The sequence below is a fragment of the Archocentrus centrarchus genome, chromosome 8 (genome assembly GCF_007364275.1).
Source record: "Archocentrus centrarchus isolate MPI-CPG fArcCen1 chromosome 8, fArcCen1, whole genome shotgun sequence".
Lineage (NCBI taxonomy): Eukaryota > Metazoa > Chordata > Actinopteri > Cichliformes > Cichlidae > Archocentrus > Archocentrus centrarchus.
Window position 1 is genome coordinate 24,141,219 of NC_044353.1, and position 12,704 is coordinate 24,153,922.

Here is a 12,704-nt window from a genome sequence, read left to right on the forward strand (position 1 = left end):
AGATTGCCAACAAGTTGCACACAGCTCAGAATCCCAGCTCTCTGAATGCCCTGAGGATGGACTTCACTCGTATTGTCTGCAGCCATGAGCATTATGTCATCCTCAACTTGCCCTGCTCAATCCTGAGCCCCCCAGCCTCCCCCTCTCCTTCCACATCTTCCACTACATCACAGGTACTACAGCAAATTATATTTCTCTGTCACAGACCGTTTATAAGAAAATGTTAATCTCACAGAAAGAGAATGGATATATTGAATTGTGGCTAATTTCTCTCTGCAGTCCAATTGCAAGTAGACACAAAATATTATTGGTTAAATACAGTCAGCCCAGACACACAAACTCACGCGCAAGTGCATACTCATATCATCAGTGTCCTCATAGTTCCAGTCGTGACCCTTGGTGATGTTTTTTACAGCCCTCGAGTCTGCCGAGGAAAGAATGCTTTACTGTACGTCTCATTTTGGGAGCAATTCCAAGTCTTCTGTTCTGGCAATCATAGCTCACTGAAGTTTCTTAACACAAATACAGCTGCTGTCAAGGAATGTAACAGCCACCTCCCTCATGGTTAAAAAAATACAGAAACCAGCACAGAGAGATGGAACAAAATGAAGAAATACCTAGAATGCCACCATCGTCTGAACAGATACAGTGCTAACACTGAGTAAAGCTGTGCTGGCTTTCTAAATTTGCAGTCCTTAAAACTTTGAGAATAACTCTCATATTGTGTTCATACACACACCATTATACAACATTAATGCAACCCACACTTGTATTTCATTTCTGCATCATTCTTTGTCATCTTAACCCTCTCTTCTTCTGTATACAGAGTTCAGCATTTTCCAGTATGGTTCAAGACCAGGGCGTGGCCACCATGTTTGAGCTCTCCATCCCTTTTCGCCAGCAGCACTTCTTGTCCGGCCTGCTGCTGTCAGAGCTCTCACTCATCCTCGACCCTGATGGTGAAGGGTGGGTTTTTAGCGTCTGCACATAGGCTGATCGAGACTTTGCATAGAGTGAATCTTTAACATGAAATAAAGTGAGAGACATGGCAAGGATGACATGAATTTGTTTATCACCCACAGGGTTTTCTTCCTTCATAAAAAGGCCATTAGTGCTGTTCACTCCCTGTTGTGTAGCCATGATGCAGACCCTCGCTACAAGGACCCTCAGGTCAGAGCCCACATAGCTCAGCTCTACCTGCCCCTCATCCCGATCGTCATGGAGACGTTGCATCAGCTCCACGACTTCTCTGGTCAGCAGAACAACATGCGCAGGCCATAAATATTGTTTTCCACCTCCTCAAGATGCTGTTGGGATTTTTTCATTGTTGTTGTTTTTTTTCCAGCGTTATTATACCTGAGAGTGCTTTTCTTATTGCCTTGCAGACTCCTCGCCTTGCCGGGTCCGCCATGCCTCCGCCCACATTGACGATGCTGACCCAGACAGTGGCAACACTATCAGTCAGTCTGTTGCCATGGCAATTGCTGGCTCCCCATTGCAGCATGCCAAAGCTAACCCATTTGCACTGCCCACAGTGGTAAGTGATAGCAGCAAGGGTCACAGTGTTCCCCCTGGGCCTTACAGACTGACAGGTCACAGGGCATCCTCTGTGTGGGCGCCTGCTGCTTCACTTTGACAGACAGTCACACCACACAAACACTCATTTAAATGTCATTTGCATTCTTTCCATGTTGTTCTTTAACTGAAGTACAACTGCTTCTCTTTACCTGTAGGTGTCTCTCTGTCCTTCTTCATAACTTTGTCTAAACAGCCATTTTGTTCTATACTGAAGCGGTTTACAAGATTGGCACTGAGTTTCTGCGTGTTTTTCTTTACCAGGCGGGACGCCAGTCCGGCTCTCTGTCTGCCGAGTGCAGCAGGACTCTGCTGGTGTGTTTCCTGTGGGTGCTGAAGAATGCAGATGCAGCTCTCCTGGAGCGCTGGGTGTCAGATTTGTCTGTACTGCAAATCAACCGCTTGCTAGATCTGCTGCATCTTTGTGTGTCCTGCTTTGAATACAAGGTATAATAAACGGGCACCATCCATATCCGCAGTTCCTTCAGGGAGACAGAAAATTCCCAAATTCATTTTCTACGCAAAGTTTCTTCAGAGCAGATATTTATTATATTTAATTTTTTCTTCTTTTCATCCTGGTTGATGGGCTTTTTATGAAGGTAAAAAGTTACAGTTTAATTAGCTGTTGTATAAATTTTATTTAGTCAGCACTGCAAAAAGAATGATGTCTCTGGCAGTTCATAGCAGAGCTGTGCTGATCAGTTACTGCTGGCTGAGATCGCCTTCATTTCTGCCTCTGAAAAGTGTGTTTGATATGATCCATCATGCATAATGCATTGTACACTGAGGCACTTGGACTTCAGACATCATGTCCAGGGTTACTACTGTATTTTGCATTACTGTTTGCATAATACTGCAACATCAGTCAGTAGTCTGTTCAGCAGTGTTTACTCTATTAATGATCAATAGTACAGGAAGCTTTTTTTTTAATTTATTGTTTGCTTTTCTAAAGTTCATTTTTTACAGGTTTTATTTTCCACCCCAGTTATTTATTTATTTTTTTGTAATCCACTCTTGTTACTTCATTTACATGGACTTTTAATGTTGTTTTAGGTAAATTTGCCTAATTTTTATTGATTTATTTGTCATATGATGTTTGTTGGACATTGTAGGGGAAGAAGACTCTGGAGCGGATCAACAGCCTGACATTTAAAAAGTCTCAGGACATGAAGGCACGACTCGAGGAAGCCATACTGGGCACAATTGGAGCCCGTCAAGAGATGGTCCGCCGCCACAGAGGTTAGAAGCATGAGAGCAACACAGTGTTGCATTGTGTGTGTGTCTGTAGCAGTTTAATGAGTGGCGCTTATGGAAATTATTTACTCTTACAGAAAGGAGCCCTTATGGCAGCCAGGAGAACGTTAGATGGAAAAAAAATGTCACTCACTGGAGAACGAATGCAGACAGAGTCGACAAGTATGTGCTTTACAGACTTATAGATTTATCTCTCCCGTTCCTGTTGTGAAAATTAAAAATATTTCTGGATTAGAATATAATGCAAATGTGGGTTTCTCTCTAACATGACTGTAAAATAACTCTTTTTAGGACTAAGGCTGAGGTGGAGCAGGAGTCTGTGGTGGATGGTAACCTAGCTACTGAGGCCTCTCTCATAGTACTGGACACACTGGAAATTATAGTCAAGGTAAAACAGAGGAGTAAATAACACCATTTAGATGATCTTTCCGGTGGTTAACCCGCAGTGCTGTCCTTTTATGTAAACATCCTTTGATTCTTGTGTCCCTGTCCTCTTTCAGACTGTGGTTGCATCAGAGTTGAAAGAAAGTGTTTTAGGTGGAGTGCTGAGAGTACTTCTCCACAGCATGGCAGGCAACCAGAGCGCCCTCTTTCTGCAGCATTGCTTCAATACACAGAGAGCTCTGGTTTTCAAGGTAAGTGCAGTTTTCTTTAGTAACTACACAGGTTTTTATGAGTTTTTTTTTGGTAATTTCCAGCAATAAAAAAACAAATCAATCCTGAAACATTAGTAACTTAATTGTTTGTACCTAGTTGTAATCACAGCTTACACATTTTCACAGGAAACGAGAAAATTTCTTGTCTGTATTTTTTTTTGTCTTATTTTTTGACTGTTTCTGTGTTTTATTTTTGTGCAAAACTAATTTAAAATTAAAACAAATTAAATCGTATTTAATGTCTGTGCAGGGGGTGAACTATATGACGTGAACCTTTGTGTTTTTGTGTATAGTTCCCAGAGATGCTGTTTGAAGAGGACACGGAGCTTTGTGCAGACCTGTGCCTGCGTCTCCTGCGTCACTGCAGCAGCAGTGTCGGCTCTGTCAGAAGTCACGCCTCGGCATCTCTTTACCTGCTCATGAGGCAGAACTTTGAAATTGGAAATGTATGTTGAAGATGTTGCATTGGCTGTAAAATATTTTGATGCTCTTTTGTAGCTGGGCACATGTCAGTAAACTATATCTATACAGCAATTCAAGGCTGTAATGATGTAAGTCACAATGGACTCTGTTTTGGTTTTTCTAGAACTTTGCACGAGTAAAGATGCAGGTCACCATGTCTCTTTCCTCACTGGTGGGAACATCACAGAACTTTAATGAAGAGCATCTTCGTCGGTCTCTCAAGACAATCTTGACATATGCTGAAGAGGACCTAGAGCTGCGTGACACACCTTTCCCAGAGCAGGTACACAGCAGTGATCATCCTGATTACAACGTTGCAGCTGGAGCTGGTAGAAGAAACATTTTTTTCATTTGGTGTATGCGTGTTTGAAACTGCAGGTCCAGGATCTGGTGTTCAACCTGCACATGATTCTTACTGACACTGTGAAGATGAAGGAACATCAGCATGATCCAGAGATGCTTATCGACCTAATGTACAGGTACATGAGTGACCATCAGGGTGTCTGTCAATCAAAAATAAAATATAACCTAAGATATTTTCTCATTTCCCATTTTCAGAATTGCCAAAGGCTACCAGAACTCCCCCGATTTGCGCCTAACTTGGCTTCAAAACATGGCGGGTAAACACTCAGAGAGAGGGAACCATGCTGAGGCAGCCCACTGTCTGGTCCATAGCGCTGCTCTGGTGGCAGAGTATCTCAACATGCTGGAGGATTGCCGCTATCTGCCAATCGGTTGTGTCACATTTCAGGTCAGTGCTTAATGTTTAACTTAGAAATCATTTCTGCTCAAAAACAGCCTCAAGGATTGTAATCTAAGGCCTCTATCACACAGGCCTAGAGACTGGTCAGCGACCCCCTGTCAACCTCCAGTCCGATGTATATTCCCTGACTGGTTTGTGAGAGGTTACTGGCAGTTACTAGTGGAAATCAAACAAACCACCCACTTCCGATTGCCCATAGTTTGCATGGAAGATGCCGACTTGTCTGCAAAGTAACCAAGCAGTAGTAAAGCATGAAATAGTGTGACACAAAACAGTTGCCTTAAAGTAAAGGTTGTGCCTTTCCACTGCAGGCAACATGCTTCAAAAGGCGCAACTTTAACTTTGGAGTCAAACAGTCTCCATTTCTGGTTTGTGTTGCAGTTTTCACAGTTTTACTGGCCAGAGTTTGCAGATAAGGTGACGTCTTCTATGCAAATTATGGGCAAACATGACAATCTGCTAGCAGCCCAAGCAACTGTAAGGAGGTTTTCAGTGCAGCATTGTATATGTTTATATCACCAATTTCACTTTGCGGCTGCCAGAAACCTCCAGCAACCAGTCATCAACTGGTTGGAGAGTAATAAATTTTCTCCTGTGGTTTGCAGGGGATGGCTGAGTAGTCTCTACACCTGCGCAAATGGGCTTTTAGCAACAGATTTTGTCAGAAACTTCTAGCAGCCATTTACAATGTGGGCATATAACCATATATACCCACTTTTTTTCCCAATTGTGACTTCTCTGTTTTTACTGCAGAATATTTCATCCAACGTGTTAGAGGAGTCGGCAGTATCCGATGATGTTCTGTCACCAGAGGAGGAGGGCATTTGTGCTGGGAAGTATTTCAGCGAGTCTGGGCTGGTAGGCCTTCTGGAGCAAGCTGCTGCCTCTTTTAACATGGTATGGCTCTCATTCACTGACAAACAGCACAGGGTTGTGATATTGACATGTTATCATGCGTCATATGTAAAATCTGCATTCAATTGTGCTGTAACCACAGGCTGGCATGTATGAGGCCATAAATGAAGTGTACAAGATTCTTCTGCCAATCCACGAAGCCAACAGAGACTTTAAAAAGCTGGCTACTGTCCACGGAAAGCTACAAGATGCCTTCAATAAAGTCTACAACCAAGTGAGTTGACAACTTAATCCTGAAATCACCAGCAATCTACAAGGGAATTAGTGTAGTAGCCAAATACGTTTATCCTGATTCCCTTCTTATGTGCTTTATTTCTTTTCTCATCTTTTCCAGAGTTCAGGATGGGAGGTAACAAAGTAATCTGACATTAAGAGTATCCCATTTAAAGTAAAAGCATTTGGTATTGACAGTGTTTTTCTTCTTCCCCGTGGTTTGTTTTCTTCTCCGCTCCTGTGTGAATGAAATGTTACTGGTGAGTGATGCAAAGCTTCCTTTCACACTTGGACGAGTAGAATTAAAACAAATATTCATCCATTTCTGCTGCAGTCCTGCTGTAACAAAAGTACTTTTCAGCCTGAATTAATATTTCCATTTGGTCCTACAAACCGTTGTTCTTCCAAAAATGAAACTCCCGGCAGCATATATGCAGCAGAAATGTGTAGACATTTTATTTATTCACACGTAATTTTTGATTTTTTTTGATTGGAGGGGTGTAGGGAGAGCAGAATGATGACTTTTTAAAAAAAACAAAAAACAAAACTGCTGTTATGACCTTTCTGTGTGTTGGTGGAGACACAAGATGCAGTTAGGAACTGAAAGAATGTGATAACAAAGAGTAAACGTTGCATTTATTAATCAACAGCATTACAAACACAGGAGTATAAATTAGTGTCAGGGTGAGCCAAGGTAGCATATTCATTCAAATAAAACACACCAGCTACACAGGATGACAGCAGTCATAAAAACCATGGATCAAAATAAACTGTTTATTATTTACTTCACCTGGAGGATTGTTAAACATTATGGGCTGCAGACATTATTATAAGACTTGGGTTCTTTAACCAGGGGGTTAACAGCACAAAGTGGCTGCCTGCTACGAGCACATAGCTAATTAGCATATCACTTCATATTTACCAAGCCTCATCCTCACCAGCACTTTGTCATTGTACTTTTACCAAGTACTTCTTTCTGCAGCTATCACATAATCCTCCTCCTCTTGTTTCGGTGTTTCTGTTTATTTTTTGAGCTGGTGGAAAAAAAAAATGCTGATTTAATACTTGTATCGCAGATTTGGTCTCTTGGTTTCAGGACCATTAAATTCTCAATAAACATTTTATTTTGTGGGAAAAAAAACAAAAAAACAACAAAAAACAAAAAGGTATAAAAGTCTTTGGAGTATTAGGTAATGAGTCCACAAATTCAAAACATGGGATAATTTTTGTCTGTAAGCTCTGTGTCAGCTGCTTTTAATTCACTCAGCCTCTGCACTCTAATCATTTAAGTTTTCTATCTTGTTTTTAGTGTTCAGCGAATGTTTGGGACCTACTTCAGAGTGGGTTTCTATGGGTGTCGCTTTGGAGATCTGGATGAGCAAGAATTTGTCTACAAGGAGCCATCGATCACAAAGTTAGCTGAGATCTCGCACAGACTTGAGGCACGTTAACTCCTCCTGATGCTAGTAAAGGTGTCCTTAATGATTTATTAGAAACTTATGTCTAAAAATGAGTCCTTCTGGCACACAGGAGTTCTACTCAGAGAAATTTGGGGATGAAGCAGTTGAAATTATCAAAGACTCCAATCCAGTGGACAAAAACAAACTGGATCCCAACAAGGTAAAGGGATATGTGACTTTTTTTTTTAATTAAAGTTTTAAAAAAAAGATTTAAGAAAGGGTTTAAAAAGTCTGAATGTACTGACGACTCTTTCAGGCGTACCTCCAGATCACCTACGTCGAGCCCTACTTTGACACATATGAGCTGAAGGAAAGAATCACCTACTTTGACAAGAACTACAACTTGCGTACCTTCATGTACTGCACCCCCTTCACTCTGGACGGCCGCGCTCACGGCGACCTGCACGAACAGTACAAACGCAAAACCATCCTGACAACATCTCACGCCTTCCCGTACATCAAGACTCGCATCAATGTTATTCACAAGGAGGAGGTGGGTGTCTGTTCTGGAGGGATCAGATTTTATATGAGCGCAGCGTGTGTTCATTCTTCCATCTCCGGCTTTCCAGATTATTCTCGTCCCCATCGAGGTGGCGATTGAGGACATGCAGAAGAAGACTCAGGAGCTCGCTTTCGCCACAAACCAAGACCCAGCAGACCCTAAGATGCTGCAAATGGTGCTCCAGGGCTGCGTGGGCACCACTGTCAACCAGGTGATAATATATTTGAATAATAGTCCCATCAAAGCAGAGCCTTAAGTCTGGGTCAGTGTTTGAAGCAGAAATTCCTCAGCAGATATGTAACCCTTTCTCCCCCTAACAGGGCCCCCTTGAGGTGGCGCAGGTCTTTCTCGCCGACATTCCTGATGACCCCAAGCTGTTTCGCCATCACAACAAACTGCGCCTCTGTTTTAAAGACTTCGCTAAGAGGTGCTGACACACTCTCTGCCTCAGACACAGACTGTTGTGCATCCAGTAAAAACAAATCCCAGCTCCCTGTGTCTTCATTTTTTTTTTTTTTCATTTGTGCAGGTGTGAGGATGCCCTGAGGAAGAATAAAGCCCTGATTGGACCAGATCAGAAGGAGTACCACAGAGAGCTGGAAAGGAATTACCATAAACTGAAAGAAGCTCTGGGTCCTCTCATCAACCGCAAGATCCCCCAGCTATACAGAACCCTGCCAGCTCTGACTGTGCAAACACAACGGTAACTCGAGACATTAATAACAGACACACACGCCTACGCACAGAGACGCACAAAATGATCTCATGCGCCGTCTTCAAATACATCAAACTAACATAAGAGCTACAACTGTGTAATGTCCGGGCTATAGGCTCAAACAGCCTGTCTGTCACCAGCGAGCAGACATTCAAACACATTTCAGTGATTTCAGATCTGTCACGTTTTATTCTCGTCTTTACTAAAAGATGGGTGCACTTCTTGAAGCACTGTAGCCTGTTTGACTATGGAAACTATCACCATATGTTTCTCCTTTTTTTTTTTTTTGCTTTTCATCATCTTCTGGCTGCAGCTCTGTGTTTTCATGTGAGGGTCTGTGGACTGATTCCTAATCAGAAACAGCTACAGTCAACAGCACCTGCCAGACCAGTGCTGCAGCACTGAGTGAAATGTTAAATCCCAGATATTTTAAATATTAACACAAACACTGAGCTCCATTGCTCTGTTATATTAAATTAGGGGGTTTATATTATTAATCTTGGAACCAGGATGTTGATTCAAAGCCACGTAAGCTTTTAGTGAAACACTAAAAGACATTAGGTACAACTTCCATGCTTCTTGGGTGACATTTTTTTGCCTCAAATTAAATAAAATTGGACCAGATCTTTCAAATCTAGGCTAAAATATAATGTTTTCCAGATTTCCAGTCATGTTATTTTCAGTATTTTTTTCCCCCCCTCTCTCACAGGAACTCCTACAGTAGGTCGAGTCTCCGCAAAGTCGACTGTTGAGCCACAGAAAACTGGAAAACAACGCAGAGCAACAAGCTTTTAAAATTAGCACCATCTCATCCCGTCTGGTCCCCCTTCCCCCACTGCGCTGCACACCAACTGTCGTAGGAACACACACACACACACACCATCCTCTTCCTCATCTAGCTAGTTATTTTACCCTCACCACCCTCCAGCCACCCAGTCATGCCTTAACACCCTCCCTCCCCCCAAAACCCTTCCATGCACACACAATAAGTTGTCACCTCTGTCCCTGTCCTACCATCCCCACCACTCTCACACCTTTTTTTTGGCGGGGGGGGGGGCTCATGTTTATGCAGGAAGGTTATCTGCTCTGTAAACATTGTCATTTGGAGCAAGGCTCTAAGATGGCAGCGTTTAAAGAAAGCCTTTTAAAGTAATCCACCCAAAGTAATCTCTCAAAGCCTGATCTGACTTTAACTTTAGTTTTTTAGCGCAGACAGTTTGGAGTTTGTTTTTCTTTAGCTTTGAGTGTTTGCTTTCCAAGAGGCTGTTGCTTCTCTGTTTGGTGTCATGGACTTATTTAATTTGTAAGATTTTTCTTTTTTTATTGTTATCCCTGGTAGTAATCACTGCCATGCTTTGTTATTAAATAGTCCCAGGGAGTTTTCTTTTGTTATCAACAGACCAAATAACTGACATTCCTTCTCAAGTCATGACATTTTTCTGTCCATCTCTCGTTATAAGAATTTAATAAAGAGAGTTGGTGGGCTGTTTTTTTTTTTTGAGGACATCCAGGCTCGAGGGCTCGTAATGTGCGGGGAGAGCGAATCGATGGGATGTTTTTTAAACTGTGAACTCCTGTAATGCACTGCAGGCGAATCAGATGTTTATCAGAGCGCTGCCTTCAGACAGGCCGTGCAGCTCACCCTCATGGACATGTTCAAACTGTGTATCATACTACAGTATACACAGATAACTGAAGACGTTATGGCTGTGTAAGCAAGTCCTTTTTTGACTGTTGTGAACTTCTGTGGAAACCAAATGTTTTGTATGCGTATAGCACTGTGGCTGTAGAAGATTTTCATTTATTGTAGACATTTTCATCTACTGTATCTATGAAATTGCACTATTGTAAACAACCTGTGGCACATTAACTCTGTAACTACTAAAATATCTGTGCTTTTGTTATTTTACAAAGCTGGAAACTGTTTTTTTTTACCAGATAGGCAATTTTTTTTATTTATTTACACTACTTTCTATTAAATATCTCTTCCTACACTGCTGGTCACCTTTTATTTGTGGGTCTTACAATGTAAATGCACGGAGAAACACAATTTCACATCAACTGGTTTGTTACTGGAAATTATTACTTTTCAGATATGGTTTCTCCATTCTTCAGCAGTCAGTATCACATTGTGGTATGGTTGAGCATCTTTAATGCCAGTCGATCACACTGGTATTACAAAAGAAGTTTAAACTTACTAGAAATTTATTATATTATTGTCATAGTCCAAAGTTCCATTTTGTTACATGCTTTTGGGATTTAAGGAAACAAAAATCAGCAAAGCTATGATAGATTCAGTCTCAACATACATAGATTTGCAACTAATTATTACTACAGTTGTAAATATTAAGCTTGAAACTATGAATCTCAACACTTTTGAATGTTGTAGACTGGTCTTTACTGAAATTACATGACCTGAATAGTAGTTCTGTATTCATCTCATAGTTCCAGCACATTCACATGTGGTTATTGAACCATTACGATTTTTATATTGTATATATGTATTTTAGGTCACCCCTCCCCATCTACCCTCTCTCTGTCTTTACTTGGGGATGCTTGGAGGTTCTTGCAGGTACATTACTGGTTTTTGAAATGCCCTTGAATGTTCTTGTAGTTTCTAAAAGACTCATGCAGGGATTTTTTTTATGGTGGTCCCTGTAAGTCCTTAGTGGGGAATTAAATTTCTTGAAGGCACTTGGTGTGCTTCCACTGAGGATTTTTGATGCGCACGAATCTTTGAGGTTTTTGGATTTCATTGAGATGCCTCAGAGGTCCTTAATTTGATGATTTAATTACTTTGATTTAACATATTTTAGATTTTTCTGTTATATTTCTAGCTGTAAATGCACTTTTTATGCTGTTGTATTGGTTTGACAGGTGCTGTTAGTGCACAGCTCGCGTTATTAAAAAACATGTTATTATACTGTACAGTGTATAAACGTTAATGTCACCAGTGACAACATGATCGTTGCATATAAAATAGGTAAATAAGTAACAATTATGAAAATGAGACCAAAATCACGATACAAATGTCCACAGTTTGATATCGAGGTTCCGTCATCCCTTACATTGATACCTGTGTGGAGCCGTGGTTAAAGTATGGGTGTGTGAAAGCAGTAATGATTTGAGTGGAAATGCATGAAAATAATGTTTATGCTCATGAGAAACTGATCAGGCTTCTGGTAAAAACATGTTTTTTTTCTCACAAGTATGAACCAAAACCATGAATCTGTAGTAATACTTTAAATAGCTTGTATCATTCTGGCAGATTTCCTCTCTGTGTAATGTGTACTTATGATACTTTTTATAAGTAGTAATTGTTCCTTTTATTTACAGCCGTCTACACTGGAATCCTGGTTGGCCCTTGAACCTCTTCTAACCTTCCAGTGGGATCCAACCATATATACAACTTTTCATAGTTTTTTTTTTTTTCTTAAAGAAAGTGGCCTGTTGGTGTGGCAAACACAAGAGGAAGTTGTGTGCGGATATTTAACATTGGTTATTATTTCATAACTAGGCGTCATATTTTGAGAATTCAGCAATCCAAATATTTTAAAGTGTTTTTGCACAAATTATTTAAATATTACGCATTAAGAATATGTTTGTTTAGTTTTTATTTTAAACAGAAACATGGAAGTAACAAAGGATTAAAAACGAGTATGATGACTTCATTGTGTTTTGTTACAGGAGTTCAGTTCATCCAACAGCCTGCACTTTAAATAACCCTTAGTTTTAAGATGTTTTCTTTTTATTATTACTGAAACTAATATATTCATTATTTTTAGAATCGATTAACATGTTATAAATGTTTTTTTTTTTTGTTTTTTTTACAGTTTGTATTTTATTTCTTTGTTTCATAAAATTGATTGAAAACAATTAATTACATTGGAAAATTTTAGAATATCACAGATAAAGGAAACAATATAGGCATGATAAACACAAATAGAGGCATTTAACAGAAATCTGATTATAATTAAAAGAAATATAGGCTAATGGGGTCATAAATGACCTCACTTCTAAAATAATATATGACTTTCTAAGTCAAAGAGGGTCAAATGATTGGAGACCACAGCCTCTACATGTCCATGTATTTATACTCAGACTCCAGTGAGATGACCGACGTGCAGTGCGAGAGCCCACCGCTTGGCCTCGTGGCTGCGTGCCCTTTAAGAGGAGCGGGAGGGGACGC

General features: G+C 40.6%; 1 protein-coding gene across 2 annotated transcripts in view; it reads left to right on the forward strand.

Annotated features, from left to right (window-relative positions):
• Positions 1–10,499, forward strand: part of dock6 (dedicator of cytokinesis 6) — a 30,571-nt gene extending 20,072 nt beyond the window's left edge. For both annotated transcript variants that reach the window (XM_030736086.1, XM_030736087.1), the window contains 23 exons: positions 3–173; positions 827–966; positions 1,083–1,252; positions 1,386–1,537; positions 1,840–2,022; positions 2,688–2,814; positions 2,907–2,991; positions 3,121–3,217; positions 3,330–3,464; positions 3,779–3,931; positions 4,072–4,230; positions 4,326–4,426; positions 4,506–4,698; positions 5,464–5,607; positions 5,708–5,839; positions 5,960–5,974; positions 7,155–7,280; positions 7,369–7,458; positions 7,555–7,791; positions 7,868–8,011; positions 8,121–8,227; positions 8,330–8,503; positions 9,225–10,499. In XM_030736086.1, the coding sequence (XP_030591946.1) occupies positions 3–173; positions 827–966; positions 1,083–1,252; positions 1,386–1,537; positions 1,840–2,022; positions 2,688–2,814; positions 2,907–2,991; positions 3,121–3,217; positions 3,330–3,464; positions 3,779–3,931; positions 4,072–4,230; positions 4,326–4,426; positions 4,506–4,698; positions 5,464–5,607; positions 5,708–5,839; positions 5,960–5,974; positions 7,155–7,280; positions 7,369–7,458; positions 7,555–7,791; positions 7,868–8,011; positions 8,121–8,227; positions 8,330–8,503; positions 9,225–9,267 (3,078 nt within the window). In that variant the 3' untranslated portion in view covers positions 9,268–10,499. The remainder of the gene's footprint in view (positions 1–2; positions 174–826; positions 967–1,082; positions 1,253–1,385; positions 1,538–1,839; positions 2,023–2,687; positions 2,815–2,906; positions 2,992–3,120; positions 3,218–3,329; positions 3,465–3,778; positions 3,932–4,071; positions 4,231–4,325; positions 4,427–4,505; positions 4,699–5,463; positions 5,608–5,707; positions 5,840–5,959; positions 5,975–7,154; positions 7,281–7,368; positions 7,459–7,554; positions 7,792–7,867; positions 8,012–8,120; positions 8,228–8,329; positions 8,504–9,224) is intronic.
• Positions 10,500–12,704: the final 2,205 nt, after the last annotated feature.